The 20906-nt window shown below is 36.0% G+C and overlaps 2 protein-coding genes across 3 annotated transcripts; one reads left to right on the forward strand and one right to left on the reverse strand.

Annotated features, from left to right (window-relative positions):
• Positions 1–211: 211 nt before the first annotated feature.
• LOC101266515 (protein GAMETE CELL DEFECTIVE 1, mitochondrial) lies at positions 212–5670 on the forward strand. Its single transcript, XM_004239584.5, has 4 exons — positions 212–775; positions 2271–2509; positions 4905–5094; positions 5208–5670. The coding sequence occupies exons 1-4, from the start codon at positions 395–397 to the stop codon at positions 5424–5426; spliced, it is 1029 nt and encodes a 342-aa protein (XP_004239632.1). The 5' UTR covers positions 212–394; the 3' UTR covers positions 5427–5670.
• A 2129-nt stretch (positions 5671–7799) lies between these two features.
• Positions 7800–20371, reverse strand: LOC101266222 (uncharacterized). Of its 2 annotated transcripts, XR_741624.4 has the most exons (19): positions 20177–20371; positions 19716–19788; positions 19585–19628; positions 18422–18464; positions 18052–18264; positions 17871–17945; positions 16302–16373; positions 15721–15765; positions 15542–15621; positions 15374–15438; positions 15229–15295; positions 15038–15151; positions 11119–11192; positions 10858–10967; positions 10397–10494; positions 10245–10304; positions 10067–10135; positions 9933–9986; positions 7800–8050 (listed from the first exon to the last, which is right to left on the reverse strand). XR_741624.4 is itself a non-coding variant. In XM_010323000.4 (18 exons), the coding sequence occupies exons 1-18, from the start codon at positions 20272–20274 to the stop codon at positions 7994–7996; spliced, it is 1401 nt and encodes a 466-aa protein (XP_010321302.1). In that variant the 5' UTR covers positions 20275–20367; the 3' UTR covers positions 7800–7993. The 2 variants fall into 2 exon arrangements, 1 of the variants encoding a protein (XP_010321302.1); XM_010323000.4 differs by lacking the exon at positions 10858–10967 and having other exon boundaries at positions 20177–20367.
• Positions 20372–20906: the final 535 nt, after the last annotated feature.

Genomic DNA, 20906 nt, shown 5'->3' on the forward strand with positions numbered 1-20906 from the left:
AAGCAAACCCCTTTCGCAGGCGAAGAGTTTCAAACTTAAGACGTCCAACATAAAAGTCTCAAGCTCAAACCATTGGATAACCAGGTCTCTTGTTTTTTCATGTATCTTCTGTTTAATTAATTGAATAAATAATTTTTTTATATTATAATAAAATATATCATATATAAAAACTATTATTAATATATATTGTCATATTTGAAGTAATTAAAGAAGATTTAGTAGTACAACATACATAATTAAATTCAATTTTAAAATTTTAATAATTAATTAAAATTTGAATTTGTGTCACGTAAAATGAACGCATTCTTACTTGTTCCTTGTAACAATAGAGTTGTATCATTAGGGTTTTAATAGGGTTCAAACTCCTCCTTCGCTGTTGCTGAAACTTTCAGAAATGCGAGCGTTTCAACAAATCTTAACAAAATTCTCGCAAAAACCAGTTGGTAAATACTTCAATTTTGTGAAGCCATTTTCTACTGGAAATGATTGGAGTGCAAATTTCGGTGGTAATGGTTCTACGGAAGATTTGGGTTGGGATGAGGGTTCAAATTCATGGTCTACTGGGTTAACCAAGGAGCATTTTGATGGAGAAGTTGTGGGTCGACAAATGGGTTCGGAACCCAATGCACGATCTGCACCCTCGTTTGGTTCAGCTAGATGGACTGATGAAGAAATGGATTTAGTTAAGGAGCTTCATGCTGAGAATCGAAAAGGGAAAGCTTTTGTTGATGGATGGAATGAGAGGATGAAGGATATGAGCGTTTTGATGAAGCAGGTGACACAAATTAATCTTCTTAGTTAATAACTAATATACATTGCAGTGTAATGCCTCATGCTTAGGGTAGACAATTACACGATAATCAGCTCTTAGTTGGGTAAGTAGTGCAAACATCTATTAGGTTAAATATTTCTTCCTGTAATGCTTTTTGTATTTTAGGATTTAATTGTTTGTAGTTTTAGTTAGAAACTATAATGTTAGTATGAGTAATGTTTAGTGTACATGCTGATTAGTATTTAAAGATTGTGCTCCACTAGAATGATATTGAGAAATCCAGATACGGTACTGCGACTGACTATTTCTTTGTGCCTGCCCAAAATGTTGATCGGTGTACACCTACTGATTTGGATCTTGTGGGGAGTATTTGATAGGTGTTGGTGCCAATGCTAATCGGTTTAAAATCTAAGTTGTAGTTGTATTTTCTGTTACTTAATATTTTCTTGGTAGTTATATGGAAGCTTTTCCTTGCCTATGCTGGATAGGGAAGCGGTATGTTTAATAGTATTGACTATGTTATTCCTCTGAAAGAACTATACCAGCTATGCAATCATAGATGTGTGTGTGCGTGCATCAAAACTATATCACCTTGTCTTGTTCTGTATGTATTGTAGCTTATGTTAATAATTTCCCGACTTAACTCTATAGACTAAAACAAGAAGTTTAGGCTGCCATTGGAAGTCCATCTGCACCAAAGTGGAGGAAATTTTTTGTTTATTGATCTTTTATAACGGTAGTGTCCTAACTAGCACATGGCATTGCTTGCACCTCGACTAATGCACTGAGTACAGTGCTGGAAAGGTCATTTTATGCATCCAAGGGATTCTATATGAAAATTAATGCCACTTATTTGCAGTACATACTAATCTCTTCGACTCCTCAGAAGTTCAAATAATATGATCCTCAATATTTGAGTGTGTTCTCCCTTCCATTCCATTCTTAGCATAGATCCAATCTTCTTCCTGTTCCTGTCAATTACTATTTTGGAACTCTATTTGCTTCCAATTTTCCCTGATAAACTTTTTAACGGAAATTAATGTATGTTAAGAATTCTAATTTGGATGTTCATTTGATTTTAAGGTCTTCTGTACCTACTATAGATTAATTTTCGATGGAGTGTATATTTTGCAATCTTTCTAGTTTCAGCTTCAATGTAACATATATGTTCAACTTTATAAATCAACTAGTCACTCCAAAAGTGGCAGTCGAGTCATCCCTTTTATTCGGGTGAACCGTCTAACATAAATTACTTTTTGAGAAATAACATATGTTGTAATATTGCAAACCATACTTTCTTGCTGTAGTCTTTCGCAGTCTTAATGAATTTATTTTCACTAGCATATAAAATGGGGTTGGGGGAAAGTAACTTTTTCTTTTTGGTTATTCGGAAATGTTTCTGGCACAACAATAAGAACCTGATGAACAAATAAGGGTATGAAGTGGTAGTATCCTTCCCAACTATGTGGATTATCAAAGTTTGGTGTTATTGGAGCAGGTAATGGAGCCAGGTGCAAGGGGGTCTTATTTGAAGGATTCAGAGAAGACAGAAATGTACAAGAAGCATAAGGAGAATCCAGAGTTGTATACAGTTGAGCGCCTAGCAAAAGATTACAGAATCATGAGGCAGAGGGTTCATGCAATTCTATGGCTGAAGGAACTTGAGGAGGAGGAAGAGAAGAAGCTTGGGCATCCATTGGATGACTCGGTTGAGCTCTTGCTTGATACATGCCCAGAGTAAGTGAATTAGATTCTGAAGTCATTTCCTTTATAAACATCTGATGTTTATTCATAAGATATCTTGATAAAGTATATATCTTGATTAATTAAAGCTATTGAATCAAAACTAATAAAATTAAGTTTTTTATAAACATCTAATGTTTATTCATAAGATATCTTGTGTTATAAAAAATCATTTGCATACTTTATATAACTATATAGTATATATGTTTATGACATAAACCCAAAATTAAACCAAGTACCCTATCAAAGCACCTAGGGTAAGTTGACCAAGTCTCCAGTGTGGATCCCATACCCACCCATGTCCTGTCAACACAAGTGTCACATGAATTTTGCAGAGTCATATAAGCATAACTATTGAACCACGCTAGTCTTGACCGCAAAGGATAGATACCCCCCCCCTCCCCGCCCCCCAATGGATAGCTTTTTCTCACATTTATCAAGAATGTCTTGCCATATCACCTTTTGTTTTATCTTGCACCAAAAGGCAAACCCAAATAGACGATAGGAAAATTTTCAACACTACAACCTAATTCAGATTTTAGTATAGTCTTCACTGTTTAAAAACTGCATATTTAGAGCACTTTATCAAGCCTCCCCACTTATTTTATGTCATTGTTTCATGCCCAGCTAATATTACAAGAAAATTAGAAAAGACTTCAAAGAAACTTCTTGGGGAATCCCCTTAAACTAAGTGAAACTTCTTTGCCTCATTTGCTGCATCCCAAAGAAAATATCTTTGCATCCTTTCTAGCTTCCTATAACTATGGTGGTAGAGTTGAACAGGGACATGCATCATGTAGGGATGCTCGATGCAGTCCTCTTAATAAGCACTTCCTTGCCTCCTTTGGACAAGTATCTTTTCTTCCAAACTGCTAACCTCTTCTCTACCCTCTGATTAAACCGATATGTCTCCCTTGTAGACGACCAGTTTGTACATGCTTATGAATGAAAAAAATACATTTACTTGATAAAAAAAGAAGTTTGCAAGTATGTTCTAGTTTCAAATGAATAGTTCATAAACATGAAATCATTGAAAACATATTGTTGACTTACGATAGCATTAAGATGCATCACAATCATAAAACTAGTGTAACCCAAGAATAGTTTGCAAGTATGTTCTAGTTTCAAATGAATAGTTCATAAACATGAAATCATTGAAAACATAATGTTCTACTTTGAATTATTTATATTTTCAAGAATAGTTTGAGAATAACTATAGGGCAAAAGTGGAAAGTGGTGTTTATTTTATGTCCTAAATATTGTTCTTAATGGGTGTGCATTGCCTTAACAATTCACTTATTTTGAAATGGAGGGAGTATCTATTTAGATTTAGGAAATATTTTTGAGTTATTTTTAATATGTTAATGACATTTTGATCAAATAGGTAGAAGGCAAATTTGAATAATTTCTAATAGGTTAAAGGCATTTTTGAAGAAGGGGCAAATTGGATCCATTAGGTAGAATGAGGACACTTTTGAACCATTTCTAATATGTTCAGGGCATTTTGAACCTTTTCCATTCTCTAAATAACCCAAGTTTTCTTTTTTTTTCCTTAAAAAAAATAACCCAAGTTTCTAATCTTGTGTCACTATTAAAAGTATTCATTAATTTTATGAATTTTGTTTGAAAGGAGTAGTAATAGTAAACTATCTAGGGTTATACTTACCAAGTTCTTGTTAATCGATCCAATCTCAAAAGAGCACTATACCATATTGTTGTTTTTTCCAAAATATAATATGAATGCCTTCTCAAAAAAAAAATATAATATGAATTTTCTTTTATGATCCCTACTATTCATAATATTTAAGGCACACTCAAGAGTCAGGATAGTATAGTAGACCTGGACTTAACTTGATTAAAGAAAAAACCTTCAAGAAGACCTGGAAGAACCTTCTGCTGCTTTATGTTTTCCCATAATGATTCTTCACTAATCACTAAACTTACGATTTTTATCTATTTGATTGTTCACATTCCTGGGTCCTGGTTCCTTATTTGCTGGTCGTCGGATAAACACATTAACATTATTACCTATTAAATGTTGTTTATGCCAGTACAAAATTGTTTACTACTAACCTAGAGTATGTATGCGTCGCAAGCTAAATATAACTTAGAAAATCCACTAAAATAAATTTGGAAGAAGTCAACGTTTAATAGACGTGGTTCAGGGTTTCGTTGTCAAACTGTTATGCCGCGGTGCTTGTCTCACATCTTTCCTTGAACACAAGCATCTTTATCTTCAGTGATATCATCGTGAATCAAGCACATGCATGCTTGCTGTATTTTAGCAATATGTTTGGGCTTGATCACCTGGTAATTGTCATGAAAATGGCTAGCTCTATTAGAAGAACTGTTATGATTTATGAAAATACTAATCTTGCTTGTTCTGCAGATTTTTCAATTCTCATGACAGAGAATTCCATGTTGCAACTCTTCCTTATAAACCCGACTTCAAGGTCATGCCCGAGGGTTGGGATGGGACTACCAGGGATCCTGATGAGGTGCACTATGAAATATCAATGAAGGAAGATGAGATGCTGTATCAAGAGTTTGTCCAAAGGATGAACTTTAACAAGATGAAGGTTAGCATGTCTAGGAACCAAGAAAAAATATGTGTACCATAATGATGTGATGTATTGTTGCACCAAAATAAGATTATGATCTGTTTTACTTACTCTGGGCTACATGGTTTTAGATGGCGAAGAAAGTGAAATGCCACAAGTATAGCCGCAGGCGCCCTTCAAATGGCTGGAATTTCACTGTTGAGATGCTAGGATCTCGTGGCAAGCGTGGGAATGGTGGTGGCTGGAAGTTTGTTAGTCAACCTGATGGTTCCAGTCGACCCCTTGACGAGTTTGAGAAGATGTTTGTCAAGAGAGAAACCCCACGTCGAAGGAAAAAAATTCTCCCTTGATTATTGGCGTTAAAAGACGCGTTTCATGCGTTTCTGGAAGTTATTTTTTTGGTTGTTGTTGGGCAATACAGTTTTATGAAAATGTCTTTGCAGTCCTGTATCCTTTGATCAAATTGATTAAGTTCAAAGTTATAGTGGATAGTATTTCTACCTAACATTGTTTTGTGAAAGATTGGTCATTGCTTTGCCTACATAAACGTTCAATAACACGGGCTTATGCTTTTGATTTTTTTGTTCAGCAAAATCTCTCATGAGCCCAATGCTACTTATTGATGATGACGACTCCGTTTATTTGTCATTACTACTTTGTTAAGAAAAAAGATGTCATAATTCTCTTGATATGAAGAAAAAATGAAAAGGAAAGTCATGCACTTTTTTCTATTTTTCGCTTAGATGTGCTCGGCATGAATCACAGTTCTCAGCTATCAAAGCAAAAAAAGTTGCCACCCAACAGGTATATCAGTAGCTGTTATTGGTTAGGAAACGCAAATCACGAATAGTATTATTAACCGCAGCTAAAAGTTATGATCAAACTATATTATCCGCTGCAAAAGTACAGTCGCTACGTTAAATATTATGTTTTAGTGTCACGCCGTTAAAAGATATATAAGTCCGTATTTATGTAATCGCCCCAAAATTATTATGTTTTAGTAGTCGCCGCTAAAAGATAAAAAAGTGCTGCTAAAAGTATAATTAACCGCCGCAACATAATAGTTTTAGTAGCAAGAGTCGCCGCTAATAGCATATGTAACCGCTCGCCGCAAAACTATGTTTTAGCCGCAATAAATGTCGCCGCTAAAGATATACAAGTCGCTGCTAACAGTTTAATTAATAGGCTCAAAAATTATGTTTAAGCGGCAATAATAATTGCCGCTAAAAGATATACAAGTCGCTGCTAATAGTATATGTAACGGCGCTAAAAAGTATTAGAGTCGCTGCTAATAGTATAATTAACCGCTGCAAAATTATGTTTTAGCGGCGATTGTCACCACTAAAAGATATAATTGTCGCTTCTAATACTATATCTAACCCAAAATTACGTTTTCGTGGCAGTAGCAGTCGCTGCTAAATGATATACAAGTCGCTGCTAATAGTATATGTAACCGCCGCATGTTTTAGCGGCAATACAAGTCGCCCCTAAAGGTGTCAGAGTCGCTGCTAAAAGTATAATCAACCCCCCACAAAATTATTTTTAGCAGCAATAAAAGTCGCCCCTTAAAGGTATTAGAGTCGCAGCTAAAATTATAATTAACCGTTGCAAAATTATGTTTTAACCGCTAAAGGAATATAAATGTCGCTGCTAGTTGTATATGAAACCGCCACGAATTATGTTTTCGTGGCAACGAAAGTTGCCGCTAAAGGGTATCAGAGTCGCGGCTAAAGGTCTATTTAACTGCCACAAAATTATGTTTTAGCGAGCGATAGAAGTCGCCGCTAAAAGGTTTCACTGTCGCTGCTAATAGTATATCTAACTGCCGAAAAATTGTTTTTCGTGGCAATAAAAGTCGCTGCTAAAAGTATAATTACCCGCCACAAAATTATGTTTATGAAACCGCCGCAAAATTATGTTTTTGTTGCAATGGAAGTCGCCGCTAAAGGATATACATGTCGCTGCTAATAGTATATGAAACCGCCACAAAATTATGTTTTCGTGGCAACGAAGTTGCCGCTAAAAGGTAGCTGCTAAAGTATAATTAACCGCCGCAAAGGATATAAATGTCGCTGCTAATAGTATATGAAACCGCCACAATGTTATGTTTTCGTGGCAGTCGCTGCTATTAATCATGTTTTAGCGGCAAAGATACATAAATAGCTGCTATAAATCATGTTTTATGCTAAAAGATACGCTGCTAATAACCGCCGCAAAAAGACATATTTATCGTCATAACTAATATTATTCGCCTCTAAAAGATACATATAGTAAATTTAACCGCCTTTAAAAGGTATAATCGAACTACCGCTACTTCAATGGCAACAATATACGCCGGTACAAGAAATTACAGTCGCCAGTGTTAACTGCCGTTAAAATAATGGTTTTTGTGGTAATAAAGTCGCCAGCAATAGTTGAATTAATGACCGCCATAAGTAATCTTTAGCAACAACTAATAGTTGTTTTTAAAAGTTATCATTAGTCGCAAGTAATTTAACTGCCTCCAAAAGTATGTTTTCCCAGCAATTATGGTTGACGTTAAAAGACTCTACTAACAGCAATTTCAGTAAACTCTAATAGCTAATAATAATCGACTATTATCCACAACACTAGTCTCATTAATAAACTTTACTTTAGTCGCCACTACAAGTATCACGAATATTTGTTTTGTACGTATCCTCTCATCAACAATATGAAGAACTTCTATCAAATCAATACACAAGTTTTAGGATGCTAGCAAAAAAAGTAAATTTGAATAGTCATTCATGCCATCTCCATTACATTGATCAAAGAAAACAAAATCTTGTTTAAATCGTCGTCCTAGTCTCAAATATGCGTGCCTTCAAGAGGATTAAGTGAATCAACGTGAATTCATTGCTATTCCACAACACAGAATGCAAACTATTTCGTTGCTTAACTACAAAGTCACCTTTGTTTTCTTACGCATTGTCCAGAAGGCAGCATAATATCGATTCTGCAATGCAGAAAACCAGAGTTTAGTGTACATGTAATAACAATTGCACATGCAACAAAATAGGAGGAATGATGTATCAACCAAACTTCGGAGAATATGATAACACTACTTCACGTGCTAGTTTAATTTACTGCAGTTTTGATATACAGTATTCGGAGTTCTCACATCTGTAAAATTTCTTTTCACTACAACTTAACGAGTGATGAATTTTAAAATATATAATGCTTTCCTTTAATTTACTGAAATATTGATATATAGCCTTTGAAAATTTCTCATTTTTAACGAGTGAAGGCCACTGTACTTTTGATCATGAATATATGATGCATTATCTATATAAACACACTCGTTAACTCCTAGTGGTAACGAGTTAACGTCAAACCAGCAGGTACACCAAGAGCATACCGACCATGCTGTCAAGAATGCAACCCTCTGAGGCTCTGACCTAGTAATGTTTCATTTTGACTACTCAGTGGATTACACACAATTATAATAAAGCTGTCATTCACTGGTCACTCCAAAAACATATCCTTAATGACTTGACATTACCAACCGCTATAATTTTATTTTATTTTATTTTAAGAAAGGTCAAGTTTAATACCGACCCCTAAAATTTGTAACTAGTACTTGATTGTTTACAGACTGGAATGGAGCAAAGCCAAGAATGGGAGGTTCTCTGTCAACTCAACATACAAGGAGCTGAATTCAGCGTGGTGAAGGAAAGAGATTGGCCTTGGAAGATGATCTTGAAGCCAAAGATTCCTAACAAAATTAACTGTTTCACCTGGCTTTTGACAAAAGAGGTAATTTTGACACAGGAAAACCTAAGTAAAAGGGGTCATCAATTAGTCGCTGAGTGTTCTCTATGTGGGGAACAACCTGTGGCAATCAACCATCTTGTTTTGCATTGCAAGTGGACAAACCAACTATGGAGTATGTTTATAAGCCTAAACGGAGTCAAATGGGTGAAACCTGGAAGCATAGCGGGTGTATATGGTGGTCAATCTGGATTGAGAGGAATAAGAGGTGCTTTGTTCAAAGCAGCTTACAGATTCTTAAGATGAATTGCTTAGGCCTATTTTATTTTTGGTGTGAGCAAATACTATTAGCTCAAACAGAAGACGTTTTTGATGTTTTAGACTTTTTGTAAGGATAACTAGAACCACAAGATGTAAGTTGTAATACTTTTGTTGGGGAACTATACCTGTTGGTATAGTATACCTGTGGATTATAGAAGTAATGTTACCTTTATCAAAAAAAATAATTTGTAACTAGTAAATGTTTTCCTTGAATGAATATCAGTGTAACCAAAGCATCTTTTGATGGACACTTAAACTTGAAAAGGTAGGTGCAAAACAGGTTGAACACTTAACCTGGTTTAGGCAACACTTCACATCACCGATGACAGTTATCTTGAAGACAGCACTAAACTACAACTATTCACATAACTATAATTTTTTATACTCCTTTTATCCATAAAATTGTTGTTTGTTTACTTAGTAATTATTCTGAAATACATGTATAGTTTTTATCTTTAAGAAATAGTTACTTATTAGTTTTCTTCATTTTCACCTTCATTCATTAAACCCTCTGCTTCGAATTCCGATTGCGCTTAGTGCTGGAAGGCAAGAACAACTGTTTGGAATTGATACTCAATTGTTTGATTGACTGATCAATACAAGATAAATTTGTCAATTATTTTGCGGGGTCAAAAAACAGGAACTCATGATTTTCAGGCTTTTCGGTGTGTGTTGGTCCATAGATTTTGTGGTATTTGTCCGATAGACTCTATTGGGCCTCAAACTTGGACATGGAACATGATTTAATCTTAACAGGAGAAAATGAGTATGAATACCACATAGCTACAAAAAGATGTTAAACTTACTTGCATCATTGACCTAAGATTTGTAGTATATGTTGTCTCAATAGTTGATTCTTTCTGCATAAGAAAATGAAGCACTTAATTCTAACAAATATATGGTGCAAGCCATGACAACAATCAGACGAATCTGAGGATACCTCAAATATAAATCCATAATGAAGAGCGACCCTTTTCACATCCTCCAAGCTCAGATCAATAGACATTTCCTGGATTTTTTAGGGTCGGAGAGAAGGAGCAGTAAAACAAGTAAATCATCCATATTAAATACAAAATGTGCAGCTATTTTTTGGATTTATATATAGAGAGAGAGCTTACATCTTCTGGACTATACATATCTGCAAAATGATACAGCAAGGGTCCCAGGTTTATCCAGACCTGCAAGGCAAGCAGATCATGCATCATAAAATAAATACACAAAATGATCAAAATTTTTTTGAAAAATATGTTAAGCTTAGCAATATACTTACTCCACCATCTTTGAGGACTTTTGAGATAATCTCAATATACTCCACAATGTTATGGGCAGTGTCTAGGAAGAAACAAGTGACAACTGCATCCCAAACGCCTGCACATTAATATCTGATAAGAATAGCTTCTATCATAAAAAAAAATGTTACGATTTAATGAATAACAATGACTAGAATAACTGCAGACAACACATGATGAGAACTTAGCAAATTGCATTTGAACCAGTCATGCAGCCTCCCCCCGTTTACACACACACAACCAAGAAAATAACCAAATAGATGCAGGATAATTTTACTAGATAGCTGAGTTTATGGTGATCAATCGTAAGAAATGCATGCCTACAAAAGAAAGCAAAAAGCATATTATTTTCACAACTAATTATATTTAGCATAAGACAAGAGGTTATGAACAGTCAACATGAGTGGTTCTAATGAGCTGAAAGATGAGGACAAAACTTAACTTTAGGGCCCATTAAGATGCAGGTACACATATCCCAATTGCAGCTCTCATTTCCACAAGGTATAGATGAAATATCAAAATACATTATCCTTGTACGAGCTAAATTATAACCTAGGTCAGTACAAGAAGCATTAGATATTTTGTTTAAGGTCCTGAATCTAATGTACATATTTGTATGTATTTCTACATAAAACATCATTGGATAATTCCTCCGGATATTTTCTATCTCCTCATACAAGAAAATGCCATCAAGCTACCATACCTGCTTGGCTTGGATCACTATAAACCTCAACAAAATCACCACCACACATGGAAAAGCCTTCAGTAATACCTGCACTGTTCCCAAAGTAATTGATCAGAAATGGGCCATATAGAAGCAAGCCAAGTGATACAAACCATTGAGTGAATTGCAGAACTAAAAAATGAACAGCCGGGTTTACAGAATGAGATGCGTATAACATACACTATTCTCTCACACAGCGTAATTCAACTTACTGCATCTAGCAACGATATACCAAGCAAAAGTTTACTTTGTGAAAACCAAGAAGAAGACTTGAGATATGGAATTAAATGATATCATAAGATCTATCAACTTCGGTGCCACTAAAGAGGACTTTAAAATAGCAAAATATGTGCAAACAATGACTAATTTTTATATTTCTTTTGAGAATATGCATCATTTCGGATCAGAGGTTTTTTTAATACCTAACTCCTTTACTCTTATAGCACTTCCTCCAACCTAATTCTGCACTTTGCACAACAAAGTTATGCTTGAACTAAATCATTTAGTCTAGAGATTGGCAGCATGGTCAGCTCCATCTCCTACTTCCTTTGTCTTTATCTTTGTCAATTGTTCATCATCGACCTTCTTCCCGAACTCGTTGACACTGGGACACCCGCCATGAAGGTCAATCCAAAGGGGGAAAGGAAGTGTTAATTAATAGCACATTGTTAAGCATTCTCACATATTTCATGTCCTTGTTACACACTCTTGTCACTGTTATAGGGAAGTTAGAAAGAGTTCAGAGGAATTTTCTATGAAACAGGTCAAGTAGGGAAAAAGAGTTTCACTCGATAATTGGGACTTGGGAGCACTATCACCACGTTATAGTGTTTGTTGGAGTTCCGCTTAAGGATCTAAGGGTCTTTAATATGGCACTACTAAGAAAGTGGTTATGGAGATTTGGGGTAGAGCTGAACGGTTTTTGGAGGGAGGTGTATGGGGTTTTGAAAGGGGTGGAGGATTAAAAGTACCCCACTCTTTACGGGTGCGAGCTATGGAGGAATATCTTGAAAAGATAAGAAGAGTCCAATGGGAACATACCATTTAGAGTGAATGAGGAGAATGGCGTGAGTTTGAGATTGGAGAGGAAGGAGAGAACCTAGTAAAGGGAAAAGATAGCATTACCCCTAGATTAGTGAACAAAGGTGGAAGAATATAATGAACTGGTTTACTAATCCTAAAGGGTTGAACCACAAGGAAAAGAATCTCTCAAGAAAACCATACAAATGTAAAACTACTTCTTCGACGTCGGAGATCGAGCAATACACAAAGTAAACAACTCCAAAAAGCTAGATTCGAGCCGAGAACTTTGCCAAAGAGCTGAATCCTGTTCTCTAGAGCTGGGAAGCAGCAAAACGACAAAAGTAGAGACCCAGAAGCTTCAGTAAAGCGGTAAGAGATTGAGAAACAGCCTTTAGCAACTAAATCACCAATCCCCACTCTACTCTCAAGAGTATAATAATACCACCATTGTTACCTTGAACTTCTTTAACTCCATATTTCATCCACTAGACCACTACATTCTCATATTGTTTGGTAATAAGATCCCCCTATTTTTCTATTTTGGTCTCCTGAGAACAAAAGATATCTGTCTTCTAGTTCTGCATTAAATTCTTAATAAGATTATTTTTGGTAAATGCAGCAATACAGTTTCCTTTCACTTTCTGGATGCTGTTAACTTTGTTTTCAAAACATCTTCCATTCCTCTCCCACCAAATTGTCCACCAGATACATGATGGAATTAGTCTCCACCATTTCTTCTTACTCTTACTACCCCCTCCCCCAATCCAACAGCTTAGAAGGTCTGATGCATGCTCAGGCATAGTCCATTTGATCTCTGTTAGGCTGAGACCAAGGACCATAGGACCATAGCTGAGAGGTGAATTTACAGTGAAGAAAGATATGACTGCTTGTCTCTCCTTTCTCACAGCATAGGAAGCACCTGCATGCAATGTGAAACTTCGTTCTCTGAAGTCTCTCATGAGTGAGGCATACTTTTCTTACAACTAACCAAGTAAAGCACTTAGCCTTTGTTGGTGCCGTATTTCCATGGCGAACTCCTATTTTCCATGGAGTTCTGTTCATTAAATGGAGCCTAATGTGGCTCATTAAAAGTCTAAATGGAAGTTTTTGCTTATTTGGTCTCCTTTGGGGCCAAACAATGAGTTGGGTAACACTGTGTTCAATGACTCCTGCCAATGGTGTCCACCACTGAATCTTGACGGGTAAATTCTTCCTGGACCATTGGCCCTTCATGATTTTGTTCAATGGTACAATGGTGTCCACCAGTGAAACTTGACAGGTAAATTCAGCATCATTCCCCTTCATGATTTGTTCAACAGTAACTCTAGAAAAGCAAACTCAAAGAGAAAGGTGCCATTTCCCATCTCATATATGTTCAAGTCATGAGCTTGCTAGAACTGGACGGTCGCCTGATTGCTGAGAGGATGGGGATCTCCAACGTGTTCATGGGAAGGGGTTCTCCTCATCAATGTCTTGCCATCACTGACTTCTTCGTTAGACCATTTAAGGCTTGTGAGAGACTCTGTATATGGGAGATCTTTCATTGTTAAACTCAAACTTATTCCTACAGCATTGATTGGAGGTCCCTGACTGCTTAAAAATCTACCAACCTTGTCGTCTAGAGAATCCCATCCTGCATTAAAAGCCGCTTCCAGAATGATAAGGACTGATTTTTTCCTTCCTGTAATGTACAATATGATGTACTGACCAAGGCTACTGTAATTTCTAGAGCAAAATGTCTCGGTGACGTTGTCTTTCTTCTTCCACCTTCTCATAAAATTCCTTGAACCCTCAATGCTTCATGTAATATCTGGACAATCCTCCATGCTGTCTCTGTGGAGAGAGACTCTCCTGATGAAATCCTCGCTTCTCTTAGTCCAACCAAACCATGAGTTTGTTGTATGGGACGATCTAACAATATCGAAGGACTTAAACCAACTGCAAAATAAATGCAATCCTCCATCTGGAAAAGAGAATAAGGAGAAAAGAAAGGGAGAAGAGAGAGAGAAAGAGAATGACACTAGTTTAGGAGAACGGGGGATCCAGAGTGGGAGAAGATGGTCGTGACCAAGAGACATCTAGAAGAGAAAGAAAACTGGAACGAAGAGTTCTGGCTTATGGCAAAAATCAGGTGGGAGTCTTTTCTGATGGGTAAAGGTTCAGTCTGATATTTTTCGTTAGAAATAGAATTTCCGGCAAAGGGGAAGTGCTTGGGGAAATCTTTTAAGGAGAGAGAAGGTTGGAAAAAGGTTCTGGGTTATATCAGAAAACTGGTTTGGTTGATCTGAGAGATTTTTAGAGAAGAGAGGAAGTTGGAATAGGATTTCTTAAGAACTACCTCGGATTTGGGCCTGGGAGCATATGTTTTTCTTTCTGTTGAGAGCCATTAACTCCTCATACTTGAATTGTTTACAGAAGAAAGCTACAATAACCAACTAAATGCAGAGACATCGACTCATAGAATTCATTTAACTACTTGAGAAAAATCAAAAGGAGATGGGGGGTGGGGTGAGGGGGAACCTATTCTAGCTCCTAAATATTCCAGTTTGGACCCTGCTATGCCTCAAAATTCTGAAACTTAAACTCATGTGAAACAAAACCAAAATCTAATCTCGACTTTATTGCGGCATATTATTACCATCCTGCTATTTGCAATACAGACCCTAAAATGGTGTAAATAGTTAGCCTTCACCATGCCACCACATTCACAGATCTAATAATATCCAATATCAGATAATTCACAAGTTGAACCCACAATTACCGTGAAGTCTTCAAATAATTACCAACAAAGGAGAAGTTCATTTGATAAGCATGATATGATGTAATGATTAGAGCAGTAGAATAAATAAGATGCTATACACAAGTTGATGGATACCTAGCCGGATGAATATCTGGAACAGAGACGGGACGAAGCTGATCATTGTCTGACACCGAATTGCAATTGCTGTGTATCCACGGAAAGATTGTCCATTCACCAGCAGCTTGAGTACTATAGATGTAACAAAGGTAGCAAGGTCAGAACCACAGATCTACATTCTTTAGGAAATGGCTGACCTAAAAACTTACTGATTAAGAATAAAACTGGAGCAGATCATCATGTAGTATGAAAATTCGTTTCCTTGGCTAGCAAAACCTGTTTTCAAGGTTCAATATTGGTTAAACAAGGCTCTTGACCAGACTATAGAAAGATTCCAACTCTAGGCTGACCTACCAAGACATGAAATTTCTAGTGCAAGTCTTCCAAGTCCAGCGCCAGGAACCAAACAGGCTGGAGGACTACTCAAGAAGAACTAAGATTTTAGTATTTTCCAGTTGACAACAAAAATAACGCATAGCCTAAGAGTAAAGGCAATCGAAACTGCAAAAGGAAGTGACGAACTTTTCATTAGATCGATTAGGAAATAGGCGTTCAAGCTCTTCCAGAATGGGCCTATAACACTGATCACGTTCTTTTTGACCCTGTACAACAAAGAAAAAGTAGCATTGATCTTCACTTTCTTATTTTTCTTAGATAGTTTACTTGACAGAAAGTATAAGCCAATAAAGAACTATGTCTACCTCGTTGGCCCAATCTCTTACAATGTTTCTGATGATACAACGAACCTGGAACAAAAATTAAACAAACATTCAAAAAGCACACAACAAAGAAAAAGACAATCTAAACAATGAACAACAGAGCAATTTTGCCTCAAGACTAATCTAGTTGACAGAAATATGAATCCTCTGTATCCATTCTACTCCATTAGGGATTCCTTCCAAGAATAATTTTAACAAAAATTATATAACATATTTAGAGTATATCCTGGCATGAGAATGGAATTTCACTGATTTCTGATTACTCTGACTTTTTTAGGTACGACGTCTACAAAATAAATTTTGTAGCTGAGAAGAGACGTTTCTTTCCTCCCCGCATGGCTAAAAGTAGATACACAAGAATTTATTCTAACTCCCACATTATGAACCATCTGGAACGCAATATTCAACATAACTTTTCTTTTTTAAAAAAAATGGGGGGGACTGATAGGTGCAACTTTACTGCAGTAAATATAAGCAGTTTAATAGCTCACTCTCCTGTATGCACCCTCTGGGACAGATACTTAACATATTTCAAACAGTACTACAAAAAAACAACAAAATACCTTATCCACATCAACCAGTGGAACATGCAGCTGCAAAGATGGGTCCAACCATTCCGGAGGTGATGAGGATACCTGAAACCACAGATTGTAAGGAAATAAGTATTGGCATATCAAATTAACTACCTCAAGAGTAGGTCGTCATTAGAAGGAAGCCAAAGGACAAAGTTATACAAGAGAGAGGAAAGAAGATACTACTGTTCCTTTCTCCTTTAGGTGGTCCATCATGTGCAATAAGAAAGAGAACAATAATGGTACTTAGTCTTTCCAATCAAATTACCAAGCATCAATTCAGAACCTTTACAGACAATATATGAGTACCTATTTCTTATGGTGTGGATCTTTTCCCAAGAAACCACTTAGATCAATTAGGGGTCATTTGGTAGCTGGATAAGAAACAAGTTATCCATGTATTAATTTCCGTATAACTTATATGAAGTTTGGTAGATAGATAGGAAATAAGTTATACATGTATTAAATTAATATGATGTTTGGTTGACAATTTAAAAACCCATATAATTAATATATGTATAAGTTGTGGGGAAATCTATGTATTAGTTTATGCAGGATAGAATGTGAAATAAATAAACCCCGCATAACTAGTACCTGCATGAAATAATGCATAGATTCACTCAAAACTAATCCTCATATTACTAATACTTCGATAACTCTATCCAGCTACCAAATGACCACTTATTGTGTCTATTTAACTAACTGAAGCTAACCGAGATCGAGAGCTTTCGTATCACACAACTCCTGTGATGATTTTCTTCACTTGAAAGGATTTTGTACTTATTTATGTTGATTCCTATAATCCATCGGGGATAGAAAATTCCATTCATTACAATTATCTAGTTAGCACTAGACAACCATCCCGTCTCATTAAAAAAGAGGGAATGGATTGACCATTGTGATTACAACAAGGACGTACTCGGTGTAATCATATAAATGAGGTTTAGGGAGGTGGTGTGTACTTTGACCTTACCCTTACATTGTGAAGGTAGAGAGGTTGTTCCAATATACTTTCGGCTCAAGTAAAGCATTTCAAAGCATGTACGGAAAGGGAATACAGCAGTGAAGAAATCATGATGAAAATAAAGGACAATAAAACAGTAACAACAACAAATAATACGATAACCTAAGCAAAGAAAATAATAGGTAATGACAAAATTGAAGAATAAGATAATAGGAGAGTAATAATAATAATAATCCTGAAAACTACAACACTCGACTACCTACTAACCCTCTACCCTAATCCTCGACCTCCTATCCTCCCATCTAGGGTCATGTCCCCAATAAACTACAGATATGCCATATCGTGTGATTAGATTTTTATTCTTTTTATCACCAACCTGGGTTTTTGATAAGGTCCCACCTGGTGTGATTCTCCTACTCAAAACTCATAGATAACATATCTTTGAGCCCTCTTTCTTTAATGACCAAGTGGCAGGAAAGCTTTACGTATGAAATTTCAACCTTCTGTAGAGGTGTTCAGGGTGTATGTGCATTTTTTTTGTATGTGTGTGGAGGAGGGAGAAGGGGGGGATTCGAAGTTTCAGGTATGTGCTTTACCTTTCCATTGCAACAAGCAGAAGCATATAACGTGTCCTGGTCTGGAGGGCTCTTACAATCATCAACCTCTTGCTCCTGTTGTCATCTACAAAGGTCAACTCCATAGTAAAATTAAAATAAAAGAAACAAGGTAATCACCAGATATCAGAAACTTCAAACGACTTCATAGAAGTAAGGAGACCTTATTAAATGGTGACGGGTACTTCCCATTGCAGGTCTCTTTAGAGCTCGGTTCAGCCAAGCAGTGGCAATCTACTCCACCACTAGTTGACGTTGACTCACATAAGCAAAGGTTCCTTGATCTAGAAAAGTGATGACTACCTGACACATCATCCAGATGTTGGTCTTCACGAATATCAACATCCTGACTCATATCAAGAGGGGGCTCAAACATCTGCAAGTTAACAATTGGACCTCAACTTATTATATCATACAACCAAGCTGGTCTTTCTAGGTTTAAGCCCATGAAATGGTAGAAATTAATGATACCCCAATAGGATGGAAATAACAAATTGATACAAGAAATAAGATGTTAAAGAGCCTCTCATCACCTTTAGCATCTCAAATATGAAATATGAATTTTCAGTGATGCACCTGCACCACAGAAAGAATGATTGGTGAGTATCACAAAAAGACATCTAGAGAGTTAGGAAGTGTTCCAACCATTGCAATTCTTACATATTAGAACACAAAGTTGTTGGTGTAGGTCCATACGATAATATACGATAATATTATATTAGAAAAGTGAACAAAATTTAGCTGAAATGCAAAGGGATTCTTGGCACACATGCATATTTAAATGTAGACATGATTTGTCCCGGTGGGATGACTTGGTGGTTGAGTCATTAGTGTAATAACCTCCCAGGTTCAAACTCCAACTAGAACACGGAGTGTCCGTCCATCTACTGTTGCCTTTACCCCACACTTGTGCTTGAGGGGCATAGGAGGTTCACTGCACTAGTAAGGTGAATGCAACTTAATCCAGACACACTCATCAAAATGAAAAAGAAAGAGCCAGCATGGCTTTTGAGAGCATCAGAAAACTGACTTTCCATCAACAAACCCCAACTATTTTTAAGTAGGGCGAAAAAAATCTTGCTAACTTCTCAGCCCCACACCACTAACATGCTCATACTATGTGATCAGATTGTCAGGTTCATGGTTTATGGAGTGCAGTAGCATAAAATTTAACAGGGTTGAACTTAAATTGAGACATATAACTAGAGTATGTGGTCACATAATTTCACTCTTTGGCTCTCTGCTAAAATAAGAATGATTGTAGTATATCCTTATTTCATGTAAGTTAAGAAATGGATCTTGAGCCTAACTCAACCCCAAAAGTTAGTTCATAGGGTGAGGATTGTCCATGTCCATATAAGAAGATCAATTACCCATCCCATATCCGAAGTGGGACTCTTAACACTCCCCCAACACTCAAACCTTGCTAATTAGAGCATGGACAATATAATATAGGGGGCCAACATCGGTGAATTAGATCATCAACAGCTATATGCATAGCTAATCACACAGCTAAAACAGGTCAGCTATGTTAGGTTACATTTCATCACAAATTTTGCAATAAAATAGAAGATTCTAGGAGTTTGACAAGCATAAATTTTTCAAATGTTTTGATAGAAATGGAATTAAGTTCATTGCATATAAAGTTCCAACTAATCCTAATTAGCAGTATAGTCAGTTGATCATATAAATGTACCATCTAAGTTTCTGAAACTTCGCCGGAAGGTGAGACAATAGGTCCTGCAGAGCAGATAGCACAAGTATCATAAGGTTAGTACAGAAATGAAAGTATCACTCACCAAAATATCTATCAGGCACAACAAATACCTTATGATGCGGCGGTAGTTTTGTAAGAGACCTTTCCCATCTTTTCACATCCTCCTCTGCAGCTTCAGGATAACTGTACAGAAAGTCACACAAGAAATCAGAATATATATTTTAAAATAGTATTATTCCAAGTGGATAAACTTTGTTAAGTCGTATTTATCTACCATTACCAAACCAAATGCAACCAAAGAGACATAGGTTTACGAACTACTGAGGCTTAGTGTTATACAAGAGCAAATTAATAAGTAAGAATACTACATGAATCATCTCCTCTGTATCAGGTCCGTATAGTTCCAGCATTGAACAATGAGATTAATTTACACTATAACAAGTTAATGCACATGGGAAAAGGAGGAAAAACGATTGGAAGCTAGATGATTATTAAAATTTATGAATAAATTAATACAACTAACTGTAGAATTGGGGGAAATGGAGTGAGGCATTGAAGAGAGTGTGTGTACTTGAGGTAGGCGCTGATGATACGACGGAGGGATTTAACTTCTAGAGCTTCTTCAAACTCCCTGCGCTGAAGTTCGTCGGCCGTTTCGATTTCCGACATCGTCGGAGGTGGTGAACTCTCAATGTGCACTCTGCCGGAGACGGTGAACGAATTGTACCAAAAGAGGAGAAAATGACAAAATGGTGTTTCAAGTTTGATTTATTTTATTATATAACCACCAATTTTGTTTTTTTGTTCCTTAAATTATAAATGAGATCTTTAAATTTATCAAAAAAATTAATACTACTACTTATTTAAATATTTATATTCATTAAATTTGACCAAAGAGAAATCAATAAAATCTTAATCACTTTTTTTAAAAAAAAAAATACGACACGAAGAGCTACACAAAATACTAAAAGATATAATATATATAATATAACAAATCTTAAAATCTTGCACTAAACTCTAGATAAAAAATTGCATTTTGTAATTTATTAGATAAAGTTTGATAATATTTGATCGAGATTAAGAGTATTAAATTTTGATAAATTTAAAAAAATCAAAATTGTTAGTTAGATGATTAAGAAATTATTTTGAATTCATCCTAAATATAAGAGACCAATTTTATTGTTTAGATGATAATATCGTAAATGAAAAAAAGATAGATCTAATTTATTAATAGCCCCAATTTTTTAACTTTAAAGTCTTTAGATTCAAAATTGAATACATTGTGTTTTAATATTTTTTAT

This window comes from Solanum lycopersicum, chromosome 5 (assembly GCF_036512215.1).
Source record: "Solanum lycopersicum chromosome 5, SLM_r2.1".
Taxonomy (NCBI): Eukaryota; Viridiplantae; Streptophyta; class Magnoliopsida; order Solanales; family Solanaceae; genus Solanum; species Solanum lycopersicum.